Raw genomic sequence first — 22,181 nt, forward strand, 5'->3', positions numbered from 1 at the left:
ACACCATTGATATTGTGCTTTGTGTATATGACTCCTGTGGACACCTACAGCAAGCTCCTAGAATCTTGACCTCTGTAGGTAATAAGCTTTCCCAAGCTCACCTACAACTTACCTGACTGGAATGTCCTCCCTAAACTGTGGCTGAGTCATTTCCTGTCTTCAGTATCAACCTTTGAAACTTGCTGTTTGTTGTATCATTTCGTCAGTCTTGGTCATCTCTCCTCCACTCCCATTGATTCTCCCAGTTTCAGTATACATCTGCTGATGTTCAAGAATGGCTGCCTATTTATGTCTTTAATCAGTTTTGAATTTTAAGGGTCTTTTTTCCCCATTAGCTAATCTTAGACACCTGTGTGCTTATTACATCTGACCCAAAAGAGACTTGTCATATTAATATTTCATGTGCATATATCAGCAAAAGTATGTTAAGGAATTCTGGCTTTTAAAAAAGTCAGAGTGGCTTACACTCAGATACCTTCTCCTTAATTACTGCAATACCTGATGTACAAAGTGTTTTGACCCTGACTTGGAGAACTGTATAACCTCCTGTAATTACTCACCTGAGCATCCAGTTTCATGCCTTGCCGACTATATACCTGACATCCCTCTAACAAAGAGCTCAGACTGGTTCACAGTCACTGGTCTTTTTCCATCATCTGAAAAGATTGTGACAATATTTTTATCTCCATGAAGAGAGAAAGCGGAAATAAGAGTTCTGGGTCACTTCCACAGCTCTTGGTAGAATAGGAAGTGTTTCTACTCTTAGATCAGTGAGTGTACATGTTTATTTGAAAACAAAAATAAAGTTTTCTTTCACAATTCTGCCTCCTCCTGTCTTGTCAGTGGGTTCAGTATTTACTCTCTCTGGCTCACAAATTATTTGCACTTTTGAAATCACTTTTAAGGTAGTTTGGGGGTGATTCAGTCACTTGAGAAAATTGTATAGCATTTACATTTATAAATATAGACAACGAACCGATATTAGAGCCCAGAGAAAGATCTTTGAGAGAAAAATGTACATGTGTTCCAAAACCAAAGGAGCAAACTGTGAAATGCAGAAGTAACAGAAAAGAAGGCAGCTTTGACCTGCACCGCGGTTTAACCTGCATGATAAGATCTGATACCTACCTCTCATTAAAGCTGCTGCCTGTGGCTAGGAAAAGTAAAAATATATGCACAATACTTGAACTATTCAAATAGTGTATTGTGTGGAAAAGAAAAGGCAAAGCACCTTCGCAGATCGTAGAAAGATAGGCACCAAAACCTTTAGGAAATTCAGCATGCTATATAAAATTCGAATCCAAGTTCATTCCTGAATTGTCTCCCGGGTAATATGAGTCAGAAGGCAGTAGGCTGTGATAATACTGTATAATAGCTAACTCATAGAGATGTCAAAACTGAAGGAAAAAAAAAGGATTGCCAAGAACCCAGTTCCTCCTGAACGCTGGCTTAAAATGAACGACCAGGTCTGTAAACATGAGAACCAAATGACTGGAAAATGTGACAGTGGGACATTGCCAAAACTTTCCTCGGTAATAATTTAACAATCTTGGAAATGTGGTTTGTCTCCTGTGGCGGCAGCGGCGAGAAGGTTCAGAAGAATGGTACCAGACATGGACACCTTGCCTGGGCAATCTCTGCTGAAGATAGTGTTTTCTTTGAAAAATATTTTAAATTTGGCAAACATTCACAGGAACTTTTTTCTTTATAACAACACATTTTTAAAGATGGTAACCTCTAGTTTTGTCTATTAATAGACCAACCTAAAGTACATGACAATTATCCTACAAAAAAAGATTCAAGAATTCCTTTGAGCATATTAAAATAACACCTATTCCTCCTTTTGTATTATAGCTTTCAATATAGTAATTGGATATTATAAATTGTATTGTGTGTAGACTTTTTTATTTAACTTTTTAATTTTGGATTTAGTCATGCAGAAATAGAAAAACGTCTGTTGAACTGCCATTTTCAACAATTATCAATATTTTGCCATTCTTATTTTACCTATTCCACTTTTTTTTTTCTGAGTAGAAATTTTTTTGACTATTACAAAAGTTTAACAAAAAAGTTTACTGTGAAACTATACACTGCTTGATTTTTATATGGTAGTAAATCTAGCCCTTTAGAGATGGGACATGTGGAAGCAATTGATTTCTTTGATGCACACAACCTCGGTGTGTAATACAGTGTCATATGTGTGAATTGCACTCATTCCAACGTTTCTAAAAATGATGAGACAAGTTTCTTATATTACTGCCATTCCACTATTGTTCTCTCACCTACCAATTGCCGTTTCGACACATGTGTATACTGCATGATTCATAAAGGAATCAAATCCCCAAAGACTTCTTGGACATGTCCATCACCATTTAATTTCAGTGATAACTTCTTGTCCATAACTCTTTTTCAACTCAAGAGGGTGAGCCTTGCTTGTGGTGTATACTCAGCAAGCTCAAAGATACTCTGAAACAGAATTCACGGCCTCTCTCACACTCCCTCCCATGCCCAGCCTTGGGAATGTTTTAAAGTAAATGCCAAGCATCATTTTATTTCATTGGCATATACTTTCTCTATGTGTATTTTTAACACAGTAGGACCTTTTGTTTTTTTTCAACATGCCACAATACCGTTATCACATCTGTAAAATTAATGGTGATTCCATTATACAGTCTAATCCCTAGTTCGTAGTTTCCCCAATTATCTTAAAAAAATTTTTTTTTAAGTTGGTGATTTCAAACTAGGATCCAAACAAAACCTACATATTTCCTTTATTTGCTGTATCTTTAGGTGGTTTTTTTTTGGGGGGGGGGATTTGTCTTCCTCTCAGCCCCATATCATCATATCGTTTATTTGTTGAAGAGATGAGATTATTTATCCTGTAGAATTTCCCACATTTGGCTGATTGCATTTTTACTATATTATTTAGCGTATTCCTTTCTCCTCCATATTGTCTATAAGCTGGAAGTTAGGTCTAGAGACTGGGTTTGGTTCAGGTTTTAATATTTGGGGATGAAAATACTTCTCCATTGGGGCTACAATGTACTTTCTATTGCACCATAGCAGGCAGCACAGAATGCCCAGTTGTCTCAATTTTTCTACTGTAATGTACTAAACTTGATCAGCCTGATCTAGCTATTGTCAGTGTTAGCTGAGCTAGCTAACTGTCTTTTGAAACATATTATCGTGTTCTACTCCAACGGTTTCTGCTCAGTAGGGTGTCTGTCTTTCTATAAAAGAGCTTCCACTGGATGTTGCTGAGCCTCCAGGATCCCGGATGGGACCTTTCCTCAAACTCATTGACAAAAGAGGGGCTTCGCTGGTGGCTCAGTGATAGTCTGCCTGCAGTGCAGGAGATGTAGGTTTGATCCCTGGGTCGGGAAGATCCCCTGGAAAAGGGAATGCGGCCCACTTCAGTATTCTTGCCTGGGAAATCCCATAGAGAGAGGAGCCTGGTGGGCTACAGTCCATGGGGTTGCAAAGAGTTGGACTTGACTTAGCACTAAATCACCACCACCATCATTGGCTAAAGAGATCCCCCAAGTTCTCAGTGCGGTACTCAGATTCTCTCCTGGGGTTCCCAGTTCAAGCAGGAGAGGGGAGGGGGTCACCCTTCCTTTCAATGATGACTTGGTCCTGGGTTCCTTGGCTATTTTGACTGTTGTTATTGTTTAGTTGCTAAGTTGTGTCTGACTCCTTTGCGACCCCATGGACTTGTAGCCCCACCAGGGTCCTCTGTCCAAGGAAAAAATGTCCAGGTTTGTCTGTCCAGGCAAAAATACTAGAGTGGCTTGCTGTTTCCTTGATCTTCCCCACCCAGAAATTGAAACCCCATCTCCTTCATTGGCAGATGGATTCTTTGCCACTTAGCTACCTGGGAAGCCTCTTTTGACCCTTAATAAGACCACATTCTCAGACCTCCACTTCTGCCATTAAAACAGCGTAGCTGTGGTTTCCTCATTCTAGTGTTAAGAGTAGATAGTGTTCTAGAGCTCCAGGGGATGTTTTTCACTTGGTTTTTGGTAAATATGTTACTGCACACTCATTTCTTTCTTTGCATTCCTCTTGGCTCTTAACTGTTTTCTGTGAGAAGATCCTAGGAACTTCCAAAACTGCTCTGCTGCTGTTTCCTCTCCCTCACTTCTCTGCACTCTTGGTGTTTCAAAGTTTAAGTTGCCTGCTAGTTGACCTACATTTATTTATCAGATTCCTGCTATTGAAATGGCTCATTTGACTTCTATTAAAATAACTGTGACTTTTTCTAGTCTTAGATGTGTGATATAAGCCAGTATAAATTTAAGTATGAATATCCACTGGAAACAGTTGGGAGGCTCTCATCTGACAGCTGTAATCTCTTGTTTACATTTTTAGCCAGGAGCTGTACAATGTTGCTGTACTATGTTGTGAAATTCAGAAAAGCAAAAAGTGATGCTGGGTAAAGGGCCACCAAGCAGGCCACGTGAAAGGCTCTGTGTTTACCCTGACACCTGATCTGAACAAGAATGATACTAAATTGAAATACATGTCTGCAAACTTACCCTGGATGGCATTTGCCGGGTATGTTTTATTTATTGGAAGTAGAAAGGGAGATTAGGTGAACTCGCTAAGAGAGTAAGTCAGACAGAAGAACTTTGGAAGTTGAGGTCTAATCACAAATGTTAAACACACTGTTCCAAATACAGCAGTAGGAGCTTTCCTGTCTTAAAGTTGCGCATTATCTGATTGAGCCACTTCTCAGACTTCAGGCTCCATGTTGAGATCCACTAAGAGCAAATTGTTAGAATTACACTTTTTGTGATATGCTCTGGAGTCAAGATGAAAACTGCCAAAATAGATGATACAACTGCTTTTGAATAGACGATACAACTGGGTGGAACTTGATCTACAGTAGTGAATGGGGAGTGAAACTGTGTGCCCACGGTCACAATAATAGCTGTCACTGAATCACTGGAGTCTTGAGGCAAACCTGGAGAAAGAGCAGTGAGCGAGAGCACAGACGCTGGAGCCCAGCTAATGTGATTGGGTCCTTCCTCAGCCATTCTACTTAGTGACCTTTGGCGAGTGACTGTTTTCCTACCTGTGAAGTGGAGATAAAAACATTCCCTAACTCATAAAGCTATTTTGCGAATTAAATGAGAATAGGTAAAGTATTCAAAATAGCAGTTGTCTGATTGGTAAACACTGTGTAAGTGTTTTCTATTGTTATTATCTGTCTTCAAGAGTAGTTTTATTGGGTTATTAGCACATCTTATCAGAAAGGGTGACTAATGCCTCTCAGGTTATAGCAGTGGAGTTCTTTCGTGACCACCATCAAATATTGGGAGCATTAATTAATTATTTGAATTAGAGTTAGTTGTGGCCATGTAACTAACAAAAAAGATGGATCCTGTTGGTTGAGTAAACTGATCCCCAAATTTAAGTTTAATACAGCCATTTTTATGTTTCATTCTTTCTCTCAAAGTGATTATCTGCAAAATGGAGCCATAATTCTCTAGCGATATCCTTAAGGACTAAAAAATGTTCATGTAACTTTTAATAGTACTTCATTTTAACTTAGGACACACTTTAATTAAGATCTTAATAATGTGAGTGTATAAATATAGTTTTATAGTATTGTTTTCTTAGATATTTTTAAGGAAAATATCCACATTGTTATGAATTTGCTCCCCCCAGCTAATGTGAACATTAGATTAAAAGACTTTATAATGTTGAAACAAACTAATTGCAGATAAATTAATGGAGTGATGGTTTTATAGAAACATTTTCTATAATTTGAGTTTTGCGCTTTAATTTATAATTATCTTTTCTATAGACTTAATAGTTGGATTAAGTTCTATTAAGAACTATTAATAGACATTTTTCTTTTTCTTTCCTTTTTTTGTCTGCATGGCATGTAGGATCCTATTTCCCTAATCAGGAATTGAACCTCGGTCCCCTGTAGGGGACGTTGAACATATGACTGTCAGGAAAGTCAATAGACATTTGTATAAAGTAAGATTCCTTGGTGTCCCAGTGGGGTTTTGTTTATTTGTTTGTTTCTTCTTTGTTTGACATATAACTGTAGGAAAAGAAAGTGAAGTTGCTCAGTCGTGTCCCACTCTTTATGACCCCATGGACTGTAGCCTACCAGGTTCCTCCCTCCATGGGATTCTCCAGGCAAGAGTACTGGGGTGGGTTGCCATTTCCTTCTCCAGGGGATCTTCCTGACCCAGGGATCGAACCCGGGTCTCCCACCTTCCAGGCAGACGCTTTAACTTCTGAGTCACCAGGGAAGCCCATAAAACTGTAGGAGCCATCAGCAAATCAAAATTGAATTCTCAATTCCTTTAGTTTGATTTGAATTTAAAATCTGTAACATTGTATTTGACCTTGTAAGGCTACTTACAGGCTTATCGCTTGAACCCTAACACAGAACTATTTGAGAGAGGGAAAAATGTGCAAGAATAATCTATCTGTGTATGTCTTTCACAGTTTTCATTGGAAATCAGATGTTTAACAAGATTTAACAAACCTAATTTAAGAAATGCAGAGTTAAGTTTATCAAAATCCAGAACATCTTGTTAGAAGTATTTCCAATCTGAGAAATAACGACAACACCATTTTATGGGAGTGGAAAGTAATACATAGTAATCCTGCTTCAGCCTGCTGGAGGTCCTCCTTACTGACACATTGTAACATTACAGTATCAAATCCTGGAAGGAGCCTACCTATAAGACCCCTAGACCTTTGCCCCCCACTGCCTCCTCTCTAAAATTAAACTATTAAATGTCTTTATTAATAAAAAAATTCTATGAAGATTTTTAGTTGCTAAGCACAAATACTTAATTTGCGTGGCTGATTTTAACCAATTTGGAATAAAATAAACTACCAGAAGTATCTCTTCACTATTTCTAGGCCATGCCCATGTTTTGTCAAAGTAAACATTTAGTTCCCTTTTTTAATGTTATTTTAAATTTCAGAATAAGTTACCCTCAACATTAAAGTGGAAAATAATATAATTTTAGAAGAAAATTTTTTATTTTGATATTGAAAGATGCCTGTTGTTACTCCGTTTTGTGTAGCAATGGGAAGGTTGAGTCTGGTTACTTAGCTGAAAGCAACTTTTCTATTCTAAGAAGAGTGGAAGGTAAGATAACAACCACAAGAACAGACTATGATCTCCAGCCTTTAACATTTTGTTTCCTTAAACTTCACAGCTCCCACTACCACCAGATCTGATAGCACCTCCCTGGCAAATGACTAACAGTCTGTTCTCAATTCTTCCATCCCCCACTCCACACACACACACACATGACTAATGAATAAAAATAAAACAAGTACAATGTAATGGTCTATTTATAGTATATAAAGTCTTCATCCTTAGTTTTTGAAATATGGCTTTTCTCCCTTGCTTCAATCACATTGCTGTAAAGATACCCCTTGATTTAGGATAGAAAGTCTGATACTTGAACATCTCCAAAAATACAACATCTGTCCTTTTTAGTGAAACTTTCAGCTTGTCTCAGCTTTTATTTATGTATGTGTTTTAAATGCGTGTGAAGTGGTATCTTGTTGTGATTTTAATTTGCATTTTCCTAAGGATTAATGATGTTGATATACAAAAAACCATGCTTATTTGGATTTTAAATTCTTAAACCAGAATTCAATGAGACTTTTTTGTTTTTGGCCATGCTGCAGGGCATGCAGGATCGTAGTTCCCTGAACAGGGATCGAGCCTGTGCCTGCTGCAGTGGAAGTGCAGAGTCTTAACCACTGGACCACCAGGAAAATTCTGATAAGACTTTTTTATCAATTTGCCAAAATGGCTGTAGATCAGCATTTGAGGGTCACATGAAGCTTTAGAAAATTTTCAGATATACTACCAGAAAAACGGTAGACCAGACTATTACGGTTTATTCTCAAAGTACTTTCATAATTTTTCTGCACAATTGTCAGCTTCAGGGTTCCCACAAATCCTGAATTTGATTGGAATTTAACACTTTAAAATATTTTAATGATTTTAAAACTACTTAAGTGAAATAGCAGCCTGCAAGCAAGATAAGTCAAATGTGATTGAAATATTTCTTGAGTGACCCATAGATTTAGCAGAAAGTGAAAGTTTCAGCTGAAGCTGCTGGAACATGCATTCTAAATCATAAAGGGGAGATTTAGAGAGAGATAGGGAGCAAGGAGGAGAATGGATGGAAAGAAAAGCAGGTGGTGATGGACTTCTTGAAGGCAGATTTCTGTAGTCTTAGAACTTCAGGAGGAATAGTATGCAACCTACACTGGGGAAGAAGTCTTGAGGAGGGAAAGGGGGGACTCTGTGCTTTACGTTTCCTTTATCTCTTTAAGTCCTCACAAAAAGGTCTGTGAAGCAGCTGTCTTTATTCCCCAGTTGGTAGATGAGAAAACTGAATTATCATAGAATTCCAGTAAGCAAAGAAACAAGCCATTTTAGTGTATCAAAAAGAATATATACATTTAGATCTTTAATCCATTTTGAGTTTATTTTTGTGTACGGTGTTAGAAAGTGATCTAGTTTCATCCTTTTACAAGTGGTTGACCAGTTTTCCCAGCACCACTTGTTAAAGAGATTGTCTTTACTCCATTGTATATTCTTGCCTCCTTTGTCAAAGATAAGGTGTCCATATGTGTGTAGCCCAGATCTAAATGTAAGATCAGAAACTATAAAACTCCTAGAGGAGAACATAGGCAAAACACTCTCAGACATAAATCACAGCAGGATCCTCTATGATCCACCTCCCAGAATTCTGGAAATAAAAGCAAAAATAAACAAATGGGATCTAATTAAAATTAAAAGCTTCTGTACAACAAAGGAAAATATAAGCAAGGTGAAAAGACAGCCTTCTGAATGGGAGAAAATAATAGCAAATGAAACAACTGACAAACAACTAATCTCAAAAATATACAAGCAACTTCTGCAGCTCAATTCCAGAAAAATAAACGACCCAATCAAAAAATGGGCCAAAGAACTAAATAGACATTTCTCCAAAGAAGACATACGGATGGCTAACAAACACATGAAAAGATGCTCAACATCACTCATTATTAGAGAAATGCAAATCAAAACCACAATGAGGTACCACTTCACACCAGTCAGAATGGCTGCGATCCAAAAATCTGCAAGCAATAAATGCTGGAGAGGGTGTGGAGAAAAGGGAACCCTCCTACACTGTTGGTGGGAATGCAAACTAGTACAGCCACTATGGAGAACAGTGTGGAGATTCCTTAAAAAATTGCAAATAGAACTACCTTATGACCCAGCAATCCCACTGCTGGGCATACACACCGAGGAAACCAGAATTGAAAGAGACACATGTACCCCAGTGTTCATCGCAGCACTGTTTATAATAGCCAGGACATGGAAACAACCTAGATGTCCATCAGCAGATGAATGGATAAGAAAGCTGTGGTACATATACACAATGGAGTATTACTCAGCCGTTAAAAAGAATTCATTTGAATCAGTTCTGATGAGATGGATGAAACTGGAGCCAATTATACAGAGTGAAGTAAGCCAGAAAGAAAAACACCAATACAGTATGCTAACACATATATATGGAATTTAGGAAGATGGCAATGACGACCCTGTATGCAAGACAGGAAAAAAGACACAGATGTGTATAACGGACTTTTGGACTCAGAGGGAGAGGGAGAGGGTGGGATGATTTGGGAGAATGGGAATTCTAACATGTATACTGTCATGTAAGAATTGAATCGCCAGTCCATGTCTGACGTAGGGTGCAGCTTGCTTGGGGCAGGTGCATGGGGATGACCCAGAGAGATGTTGTGGGGAGGGAGGTGGGAGGGGGGTTCATGTTTGGGAACGCATGTAAGAATTAAAGATTTTAAAATTTAAAAAAAATAAAAAATTTAAAAAAAAATTTAAAAAAAAAATAAAAATAAAAAGAATATATAACATATGAATTCCAAGGGAGGTGCTCCAAATTAGGTGCTAATCTGCTACTGACCAGTATTGTTTCCTCTCATTTATGGATGGAGAAATTCAGCAACAGCTAAATAACTTGGAGGCCTATAGAATGAAAAAGCATGGTGTGGCAAATAGTATCTAGCACTTGCTATTTATGTTTTTCCTGGGTTAGGCCATACTGATTAGATGCTCTCAGCACATTGATTTTGAAAAACAGTATGTATTTTAAAGAAGTATGGCATTTAGAAATGCCACAGTAAATGAAACAATAGCTTCATTATTAAACTTTTAGTTTTGAGTTGGCTAATTTTGTAAAATTATATAATGCAGCTCAGCATTTTTTAAACAAACTTTTTGTATGTGTAACACATTAAGTAAGATATGTCTTAAAACTTAGGGAAGAAAGCAAAGTAAGGATGGAGAACTAAAATTGCCCCTATTTCTACCATCCAGATTTAAGCAAATACCTTTTAGTATAACTGCTTCCTTTCATGCTTATTATAGTAGCCCTGAACTTTGTGTAATATACATGTGCATATATAAGTTTAGTAAATTTACAAAGCTGTGTGGTTATTACCATGCAATTAAATCCAGATTTTGAAGATTTTCATCATCCTGAAGAGGAACCCCATCCTTGTTTTCCCCCAAAACTTTCTCTCCTGGCCCTAGGTAACTACTAATATGCTTTCTATCTCTATAGATTAGCCTTTTCTGGGCATTTCATATTAATAGTCTTTGTGCAATGGTATTTTGCATCTGGCTTCTTTCCTTTAATGTTTTAAAGGTTCATCCATTTTGTATTAAGAGCACAGCAGTATTTTCTTATTTGTTATTGAATAGTTTTCCCCTGTCTGTAGATATACCACATTTCTTTTAATCCATTCATTAGCTGGTGGACATTTGGTTTGTTTCTATGTTTTGTCTATTAAGTGCAATGCTTTTATGAACATTCATGTACAAGTTAATTTTATGGATATATGTTTTCATTTCTCTTCAGTATATATTGAGAAGTAGAATTTATGGATAATATGGTAAGTTCATCTTTAACTTTTTTAAAGAAACTGCCAAGTTGTTTTCCACAGGAGCTATAACGTTTATGCATGATACAAAATTAGTACGCAGAAATCTGTTACATTCCTAAACACTGACAGTGAACTAGAAGAAGGAGAAATTAAGGAAACAGTCCCATTAATCATCACATCAAAATTCCCTGTCAGTCCACTGCCCTTTCACTGGGGGTGAATGTGGGTTCCATCCTTGGTTGGGGAACTAAGATGCCACAAGCCACATGGCACAAAAAGATTAAAATACCTAGGAATAAACGTACCTAAGAGGTAAAAGACTTGTACTGGAAAACCAGCAGACACTGATGAAAGGAACTGAAAATGACACAAAGAGATAGAAAGATACATTGTGTTCTTGGATAGGAGGAATCGATATTGTTAAAATGACCATACTACCCAAGGCAGTCTACTGATTCAGTGCAATTCCTATCAAAATACCTGTGGCATTTTTCACAGAACTGGAACAAATAATTTAAAAATGTGTATGGAAACACAGAAGACCCTGGATAGCCTAACCATGAGACTACAAGTGAACCTCCAATATTTATAATAAAGTTTAATTTATGAAAGAGTTGCAAAGATATAACAGAGAATTTCTGTACAGCCTCACCTATCTTCCCCCATGTTATATTCTTGTGTTACTGTGGTACATTTGTCATAAAACAACAACAACATAGGCAGCATTATTATTAACCAGACTCAGGCTGTTCATCAACGTCCTTCTCTGTTCTGTGAGCCCCTGCAGGATACCATATTGCATGTAGTCGTTATCTCCTTAATCTTCTGTGACCTGTGACAGGTTCTCCTGCCTTCTTTGTTCTTCATGATCTTGACTGTTTAGAGGAGTACAACTCAGATATTTTTTAGAGCGTCCTTTAATGTGGGGTTGTTGTATTTTCTCATCATTAGAATAGGTTGTGGGTTTAGGAAAGAATATCACAGAGATGAAGCATTCTCACCCTATCATATGGTGGAGGGATATGACATCATTGATGATTTAGCCTTCATTACTTGGCTAAGGTAGTGTGTGCCAGGTTTTCAACTGTAAAGATACTTTTTTTTAAAAGTCTTTTAGCGGATTTGTTACAATATAGCTTCTGTTTTATGTTTTGGTGTTTTGATTGCAAGGTATGTTGGATCTTAGCTCCCCAACCAGGGATCATCGAACCTACAACCCCTGGATTGGAAGGTGAAGTCTTAACCACTGGACTGCCGGGGAAATTCCTAAAGTTACTAGTTTCCATTCCCATCTTCTGTTTTTCGAAAGTGAATCACTCGGTTCAGCTCACTCTCAAATGGATGGGGGAGGGGGTAGGGAATTAAGCTCCACCTTCTGCAGCAGAGAGTGTCAAAATGTATGTTGGGATTCTTCTGTCCCATTTATTTAAATCGGTCTGTACTCATGTATGGGGCTTCCCAGGTGGCATAGTGGTAAAGAATGCTCCTGCCAATGCAGGAGACATGGGTTCAGTTCCTAGGTCGGAAAGATCCCCTGAAGAAGGAAATGGCAACCCACTCCAGTATTCTTGCCTGGAAAATTGCATAGACAGGAGAGCCTGGCGGGCTGCAGTCCATGGGGTCAGAAAGAGTTGGATGGATACAACTAAGCGACTGAACTCGCACGCAGGCACTCATGTATACTTATTTTATACTTTGAGTTATAATCCAGTACTATGTTATTTGCTATTCACATCTTTCTAGTTTTGGCTATTGGAAGCTCTTCCACATTGTCTGATGTATCAGTCTGTCTCTTCTTAGCAATATAATCTTTTTTTTATGTGATATAATTCACATAGCATAAAGATCATCCATTTAAAGTATATTATTCAATTCTTTTAATGTACTCATATATTTGTGCAACCATCACCATGACCCCACATTTCTCAGAACTCACCCTTCGAGCCTGCATCCTCTGGCAACCCTTTATCTACTTTCTGTCTCTGTAGATTTGCCTGTTCTGGACATTTCATATAAATAGACTGTGTCCTCTTTGTGACAGCTTCTTTCAGTTTAGCACAGTGTTTATAAGGTTCATCTGTTTAGTATCTTTTTATTTTTGTTTTTTGTTTTGTTGTTGTTTGTTTTATTTCTTATTGTTTTTGCATGGTTTCTGTCTGGCCTTTTAAATCTTTATTCAGGTGTTCCTTCTACATAGTTTTAATCATATGGGTATAAATTTGGTGGTATGCTTTTGTGACTTAACATTATGTTGCCATATGTTCCCATTCATCTCATAATCTGCATATTTACTTTAATGGTAAAAGGACACCAAGCTGGTATTCATTTAACATGATTCTTAGTTTGTAGTATCTGGACTTGTTTCATTTTTCACTACTGTGAATGATATTGCTTTAAACTTTTTCATGCATATGGATTTTTAATTATACCTTAGGATAGATCCCAAGACTAAAATGCTTGAGTTGAAAAGTAGAATCATTTTCATGATTCTTTTTGGTACATTCTACCAGGTTACATTATAGAAAACTTACAACAAATTAATCGTGGTGGTGTTCAGTTGCCAAGTCATGGCCAACTCTTTGTGAGCCCATGGACTGTAGCACTCCAGGCCTCCCTGTCCATCACCAACTCCCAGAGTTTGCTCAAACTCATGTCCATCAACTTGGTGATGCCATCCAACCATCTTATCCTCTGTTGTCCCCTTCTCTTCCTTCCTGTAATCTTTACCAGCATCAGGGTCTTTTCCAATTAATAACAAATTAAGAGAGCACTTATATATACACACACACACACACACACACACACACACACATATCTGTCTCCTTATATAACCTTATCAGCACTTTTTTCTAATTTAACACACATAAAGGAAGGAAATGAAAGAAGTCAGCATGCTAAATATTTTACAAGAACCGTATTATTACTTCATTTAATCCTTGCCACCACTTTGTAAGTTAATTATTTTCCTCAGTTGACAGTACAGGGACTGAGTGCCAAAGGCCCTTGGAGTTATAGCCAAAGGGCAGATACCAAAGATCAAGTGGTAGAAGATGATAGACACTCAAACCATTTCATTAAGAACTGAGCCCAGAGCAGGAAAGGGAGCCAAGGCACCGGACCAATGGGACAAAGACCCAGGAAGGCCTAAGCTAGATTGGTTCAACAGGAAGTCTCTCTCTTTTTTTTTTTTTGGCTGTGCTGGGTCTTCCTTGCTGTGCACAGGCTAACTGCGGTGAGTGAGGGCTACTCTTTGTTGCAGTGCACCAGTTTCTCATTGCAGTGTCTTCTCTTGTGTGGAGCACGAGCTCTAGATGTGGGGGCTTCACTAGTTGCAGCTGGTGGGCTCTGGAGCATGGACTCAATAGTTGCTGAGGCGCGAGGGCTTAGTTGCTCCATGGCATGTGGGATCTTCATGGACCTGGGATCCAACCCATGTCCCTTGCATTGACGGGCAGATTCTTATCCACTGTACCTACAGGAAAGTCCTGTAGTTCAACAGGAAGTCCTTTTGATGCATTCAAAAATACATCTCTTGGACTTCCCTGTGGTCCAGTAGTTAAGAATCTGCCTGCCAATGCAGGGGACACGGGTTGAATCCCTGATCCGGGAACATCCCACATGCCATGGGGAGATCTGAATAAAGTATAAACTTCAGTTAATAATAATGTATCAATTTCATTAATTGTAACATAAAGTTACGACCAACCTAGACAGCATATTAAAAGGCAGAGACATTACTTTGCCAGCAAAGGTCCATCTCATCAAGGTTTTTCCAGTAATCATGTATGGATGGACTATAAAGAAAGCTGAGGACCGAAGAATTGATGCTTTTGAACTGTGGTGTTGGAGAAGACTCTTGAGAGTCCCTTGGACTGCAAGGAGATCTAACCAGTCCATCCTAAAGGAGATCAGTCCTGGGTGTTCATTGGAAGGACTGATGTTGAAGCTGAAACTCCAATACTTTGGCCACTTGATGTGAAGAGCTGACTCATTTGAAAAGACCCTGATGCTGGCAAAGATTGAAGGTGGGAAGAGAAGGGGATGACAAAGGATGAGAAGGTTGGATGGCATCACTGACTCAATGGACATGAGTTTGGGTAGACTCTGGGAGTTGGTAATGGACAGGGAGGCTTGGCATGCTGCAGACCACGGGTTCGCAAAGAGTCGGACATGAATGAGTGACTGAACTGAACTGAACTGATGTACCGTACTAACTAAAATGTTGATAATAGGGGAATCTCTTTGTGGAGATATGAGAACACTCTATATGTTGAAATTTTTTCTGTAAATCTAAAGCTGTTCTAAAAAATAAAATCTATGGAACTGAAAGACATCAGTGGGCCACAGCTAGCATTTTTTCCTCAATATTTTATTATGACGATTTTCAAATATACTGCAAAGTTGAAAAGAATTTCACCGTGATTTCTCATATACTTGCCTCTCCATTCTACCATTAATGCTTTACTATCTCATCCATCCCTCAGTATCTGCGGGGGATTGGTTCCAGGGCTCCCACACATACCAACATCTGTGAATGCTCAAGTTCCGTATGTAAAATGGTGTCATGTTTGCATACAGCCTACACACGCCCTTCATATGCTTTAAAATAATTTCAATTAATCTAGAAATAACTCTAAATTACTAATTATACCTGGTACAATGTAAATGCTACGTAAATAGTTGTCATTGCACAATATATTCAAGTTCCGTTTTTTGTAACTTACTGGAATTTTTTTCCCAAATACTTTCACTCTGCGGTTGGTTGAATATGTGGATACAGAACCCACAGATCTAGAGGGCCGACTGTACTTACTTTATCATACACCTAATTGTCTATCTGTCTATTTACCCATCCATTAATTTAATTTTTTTGGTGTAAATTATAGCGAGTTTCCTGGTGACCTCGTGGTTAGGATTGTGGGCTTTCTCTGCAGTAGCCCCGGGTTCAATCCCTGGTCAGGGAACTGAGATCTCTCAAGCCACACAGCATGCCCCCCCAAATAAAACAAAGTAAATTATAGACATCAGTATATTTTCCCCAAATACCTCAGCATATGTATCATTAACTAGAGTATTAGTTTCTTTTTATGTAAAATTTGCATATAATATAAGGGTAAATCTTCACATTTGGTGAGTTTTGAAAAAAATCCGTGTCTATGTAATCCAAACTCCCCACAACTGCATTTTTTTTACACAATGAAATGTTATAGAAGATACTAGAGTACAGTCCACAAAGTGTGAGCAAGTATTGTTTTATGAACTTCTGCTCAAATATGTATGTACCTGTATATGTAAAATATGTCACAATGTAAAATATATCGCAAGAAAGTGAAACTCATTGGTCTGGTAGGGGAACTCAGAATGTAATTGAATAGTGACTATTTAGGGTGACAGATTTTGTAAAATGCAGTGATGGTTTAAAAGAAAATGTAGCCAACATTTTGTGGTTAGAAAGAGAGATTGGGATAGCGGGAAAGGCTTGTCTCAGAAAAAGGTGATATATTGTCATAATGATGCGGGCCCACAACTGCCAAACATTATTCCAAGAATGTTACATATGCTAACTACTGCTCACAGCCCAGAAGGTCTAATAGTGCTAACATTATTCCCATTGTACTTCAGATTGAGTACAGGAAGATTAAGTAATTTGCCCAGAATCACAAGGCTAATAAGTAGTAGAGCCAGTCAAGTTTTGTTTAGTTAGTTCATGCTTTTGACTATTATACTCTGTGAATACTATATAATTTTTGGGGGTGGAAATTGGCTTTTTAACTTGAGAGATTTTATTTCAGTCACTTTCATGGGGCTAGAAAAAAGTTTTTGTCTGATATTACCTGAGTGTGTGTGTGTGTGTGTGTGTGTGTGTGTGTGACAATATTGTGATTCTGGGCTACATAGAAAGCATTTAGAGCTCGAAAGGATGTTGTTGTTCAGTTGCAAAGTTTCATGTTCGACTCTTGCCTGCCAGACTCCTCTGTCCATGCGGTTCTCCGGGTAAGAATACTGGAATGGGTTGCCATTTCCTTCTCCAGGAGAGCCATCTTCAAATATCATCTTTGTTTTTAGAAACTTTCTGCTCTACTGTTTTCAAGTGAATTGTTTGGTATTTTCCAAATTAATTGTGCAGCAGCTTTAGAAAAGATAATGTCGAGTTGATCATTCCCACAGCTACCCGAAGTTGATGCCTATTAAGCTTAAATGAACATTTAATTACACTAGTACACCGAGTGAGGCAGAGGCAACGTGATAAATTAAAGGCAGCGTTATATTATGAGTCAAGAGAGCTGAATTCAGGACTTCACTCTACATCTCAGATTACTGGTTTTCCCATAAAGGAAGTGCACATCAGAGATGACAGATACAAGGGACGTATGTTGCCACACCCTGCTTCCTAACCCACAGCTGACATTACTAATTATTCATGACATCGTTTTGTTCAGAACCTGAAAACAGCTTCAGAACCCTTCCCAACACAGTGCTCGAAGCACTTAGTACAGTTAATCACAGTTGGCACCCAAGTTGAAATATGTTTATCGTCTTTGGATAGGACAACTATAAAGATTCTTCCAGTTCTAACTCCCAGAAATATATCATCAGAAATATAAAAACTGTGCTCAATTCAATATTTACTTCCATCCTTCCAGTCTCTCTTCTCTCTAAGCATTAAGTTTACATCATGTAGGGGGCTCGTATTCTGCTGTGACTCTACCAACCTCCCCTAACCTTGGCCTGTAGGCATCCTAGCACCCTCTGTGTAATGTCTTTCCCAGTAAAGTTTCCTTTCTTTTTTCTTCCTCTATTTTTCATGTACATTCACACAAGTTCTTGGGTGTAGAATCTCGTAACTTCTTGACAGTCAAAATCTCTTCCCCAGCCTGTGTGTTGTTGAATGCAAAGATTATTAAGAGAGGAAGTTCATACCTGCTCCCTGACCACTCCCAGCACTTGTCTAAGCAGATTCCTTCTTATTGCCCTACCCTGGTTTCATAGTTATTTAATCTCCCTCCTCCCTCATAATTAGTAACCAGGGTAGGTGCTTAAGTCATTCATCTTCAGTTCTCAAACATGTACCTGTCTCCGAGTCTCTGCCATGTATATTTTGGTGTTGTATATTTTATAATACAAATAGTTTACAGTTTGGCTTGTCCACTTTATTACCACTGTGTAATCCTACAGTTGTAAATTGTGTAATTGTTTATGAGCGTGCAAAAAAAAAAATGATGTATTCCAGTCTTTAGATGCCTTCAGCTACTATTTTCAAACCTTGTGTGCTAATGAGTGTCAGTTCAGCGCGTCCTTGTTGGTCACCCTTCCTCTTGAAGTCAGTGGGAAGGAATGCTGTGCTTACAAGGTAGAAACCAATTTGATCCCTTGGTGTAGCATCTTAGTGGGGTCATTTCACATCTCATTTTACCACTTAATGCAGCTAGGGCATTTAAAGGCGAAGGTTTGGTCGTGAGTAACTTTGAGACAATATTTTTTTTCTCTTTTTTGGTCATTTACCCGGCAGTTGGAATCCAGGATATATTTCTAACTTTCATAAAGATGGTTTTAAAATAACTTTGCTGAAAGGGAGTAAAAGAAAGGATGGTAGTCTTAATTTATTAGTCATCTGCCATAATTTACTGGCAGTCATTTGTAAGGAGAATAAAAGCAGCACTTGCTGCCATGTGATTAAATAACACAAAGGCTGTTGCAATCCCACCTGCAGTAGTGAGTCTATCTTCCTGGAAAAGAGAGTGAATGACCGCAGGCCTCCCCCAGGGCCCTGCTGGCAAGTCCCCAGCTGAGCTGGTCTAGATGGCATCCTGTTCTACATGAATGCAGCAGCCCCAAGCTTTGCCAGCCTGGATCCGGTTCTAACCCGCTCTTAATGTTTGGAATTGTTTTGAGATAACCACCTGTGTGACAGGGTTTAGGATACGAGAGATGAGCTGGGAGGGCAAAAATATAATATAAAACTTAGTTAAATATTATAATCTGTTGCAACTCTTCTGTAAAATTATTCCAACTTTTAAAATTTCACTTAAGTACTAGCTATGCTTAACCTTAGTCTTCTGCACTGATTTTCGAAGATATTGCAAAGTGTGAATATGATACGATAGTATTGGCTTTAGATGAGACAGCTCTGATGCTCATGATGAAAGAACTGGCCATCGGTCAATATTGCGTGCTTCTGCACTGATTATTTGGAAAACTAGTTAAGTATAAGAACAATGAACATGAGCTGCATTATAGCTGAGTTGGAAATAAAACCGCAAGCATGAACCCCTAGGAGCAGAGTGTTAGGGGTCTGTCTTGTCCTCTGAGCTGTGTCTCATCCCTGACACACAGTCATCCAGGGATATTGGGTGCCATAACATCCATAGAATTCAATTTGCTTGTCCTTGAAATGGGAATAACAGAAGTCCCTGCTACAGTCCATGGGGTCGCAAAGAGTTGGACACGACTGAGCGAGTTCACTTCACTTCACTTCACTGCTGCAGAAAATTGTGAGAACTAAATAATGTATGTAAACTGCTCAGTACAGGACCTTGCAGGACTTGTTGTAGGGCCTTGTTTGAGGACTTTGACAAATAATTGATGTTACTGTGGCTCCCAGCACTAACAAAAGAAGGACTTCAGTACAGATCCTGTCTCCACTGTCCATAGAATAAAGTTCATATTCCTTAGCATCACTTCTAAAGCCAATTTTATCTTAGGTGAGCAGCTCAGCTTCCTATGACCATTCTTCCTGCCCCTTGACCTGCAACCAAAGTGAATTTTCCCAGAGCTTTCATTCCCCTAATTTCTGTGCCTCAGAGTCACTCCCTCTGGGTCATTCTTCAAGGTCTTGTTTAAATGCTCCTTCTCTGGGAAGCCATTCCCAACTCTCCGGTGATGCTCCTTGCCCCTCCTTTTTGTGCACCAGAGAAGTCTGCCTGTCCCAGTAAAACTTAGCACTTTGTAATGCTGTTACTTTCTTACCTGCCCAGCACCTTTGCTAGGTGTCATGATCGGAAGATCGGAAATCATTACTTCTTCATCTCCATAATCTCTTTCTGGTGCTTGACACATAGTTGGAATCTAAGAAGACTGATGAAACAATGGAATGAATATGAGTAGAAGCACTATGGATACTCAAAAATGTTTTTGGAGGATAACTAATGAAAATCTATCTTTATTTATTGAAACCTCATTTAGTTCACAGGAGTGAAGACCAATGTTATCAGAAGACATTTTACTTCTGGTTTATCTGTGGAACACATTTAATACGATTCTTGAGAAATTTGATCTTGTCTTTCTGTTGTTCTTTTTGTCCTTCAGGTTCTGGTTACAGCCATCCCTTGCCATATCCTTTGAATTATACTTGGAAAAATAGTGGCCAGGGGGAAAAAAATGATAAAATTTTTCCTCATGGTGAATAAACAAGGGCAGACCCGACTTTCTAAGTACTATGAACATGTGGAGATTAATAAGCGTACGCTTCTGGAAACAGAAGTCATAAAGAGCTGTCTCTCTCGATCCAATGAACAAGTAAGTCTGATTCTCTCTTTCATCTCTGCATCCAACTCAGTGTGGGAGATTTGTTATTACTGAGTCTCAAGGGCCATCATTTTCTTTGAACCCCATTCTTTCAATAGCTATTAGAGAAAATAACAAATGAAGTGAAATGAAGACTGGTGCACAGCTCTCTTTACATCCCCTTAAGGAAAATAAAAGCAAAGAAAACCAGGGAAAGTCTTGGGTTCGTATTTAGGTCAGCATATTTGTCTCATTGCACTATGGAAGTGGCAAATTTACTCCTGCTAATAGACATACCTTCTTTTTTTGTTCATGAGAACTGAGCCCTTGGAACTCTCAGGAGTGCCTGTAGCAGATGGCTTTCTTTAAGCCAAAAGATGAGGTCAAATGACCAGGATAGAGGGAGACACTCAAGACCCACTTTGTGCCAGAGGATAATAACATGATTCTCATGTGGAGTGGGGTGGTGTTTATTCTGCTTATCATTTTTATAAATTTACCAGCAACATAAAACTGGAACAAGTAATTTAAAAACAAAACAAACTTGATTTGAACTTGTCTTATTATATAGATGAGAGAAATGAAAGTTAGCAAATGCATGTGAAATAACTAATCAATCCATTCTGCCAAAATTGAGGTTAAATTGAATCATTAAAATAATACTAAGTTGGAATTTTAAAAACTGAGTCTACTTTTACAAGGGATATTAATTGGAGAATTACTTAGTCCAGGCCCTAAACTTGGAATCCTTTGGAAATCATGGAGCAAACTAAGGCAAAATCAGAAAGCCTATATAAATCACCCATTAATTTGCCATTTCTCCATTTCACTGACTATGTAGAAAGGCTGCTTGTAGGAACCACTGGTAAGTCATAAAATATTAAGGTGCGTCAGTGCTCAGAAGGGACACATCGACACTGTGTTTCCCTTGGCTTCTAAATTGATTTTCCAGTCGGAACATCTCAGAGTCCTCTTTGAATTACTGCTTTGGCCTGCCATGGCACACACTACTTTATGTAGTTGTCAAAAGGAAACCGAAACTATTAAAGAACTGTGTTAATAGCCATAGACTTTAAGTAAGGGTAAACAGACTGAAGAAGCATTTCTGTTTGAATCTTTCTACAGAATGCAGGCACTCCACGGTTTCAAACATCATTTTCACTGATATATTTCACTCTCTGAAATATATGCTTTGGGATGAGGATACCGTTAGATATTTTTGAAGCATTCTAAATTATCTTAGATCTTAAAGGGAACCCGAAAGTAACACAGTCTCAGCTTCATTTTTATTTTATCCACAGAGGTGCTTTGATAGTTTTTTTGGGTGTCGTAAACTCCTGAGAGGCTTTGAAAAATGTTCCTCAGTTCTTTCAGATCGGAAGGGATTCCTTGAAAGATCTGACTGAGCAGAAATTATATTGGCTCTGCAGTGAACCTAAAGCTGTAGAATGGTCCTGGATTTAATGGGTTTTATCCTAATTGCAAATAAAAGCCTCAAACCCTTCCATTATATAGATTGTCGAATGGCTTCCCATGAAAAAAATGCCATAATTGAAGCTTGCAGCTTCAGGAATTCCCTGGCGGTGCAGTGGTTAGGCAGAGAAGGCAATGGCACCCCACTCCAATACTCTTGCCTGGAAAATCCCATGGACAGAGGAGCCTGGTAGGCTGCAATCCGTGGTGTCGCTCAGTCAGACATGACTGAGGACTTCACTTTCACT

General features: G+C 38.5%; 1 protein-coding gene across 2 annotated transcripts in view; it reads left to right on the forward strand.

Moving 5' to 3' along the window:
- AP4S1 (adaptor related protein complex 4 sigma 1 subunit) overlaps window positions 1-22,181 on the forward strand; it is a 47,052-nt gene that overhangs the window by 7,627 nt on the left and 17,244 nt on the right. For both annotated transcript variants that reach the window (XM_018065905.1, XM_018065904.1), the window contains exon 2: window positions 20,263-20,472. In XM_018065905.1, coding sequence (XP_017921394.1) covers window positions 20,335-20,472 — 138 coding nt within the window. In that variant the 5' untranslated portion in view covers window positions 20,263-20,334. The remainder of the gene's footprint in view (window positions 1-20,262; window positions 20,473-22,181) is intronic.

This window comes from Capra hircus, chromosome 21, assembly GCF_001704415.2.
Source record: "Capra hircus breed San Clemente chromosome 21, ASM170441v1, whole genome shotgun sequence".
In the NCBI taxonomy this organism is placed as follows: domain Eukaryota; kingdom Metazoa; phylum Chordata; class Mammalia; order Artiodactyla; family Bovidae; genus Capra; species Capra hircus.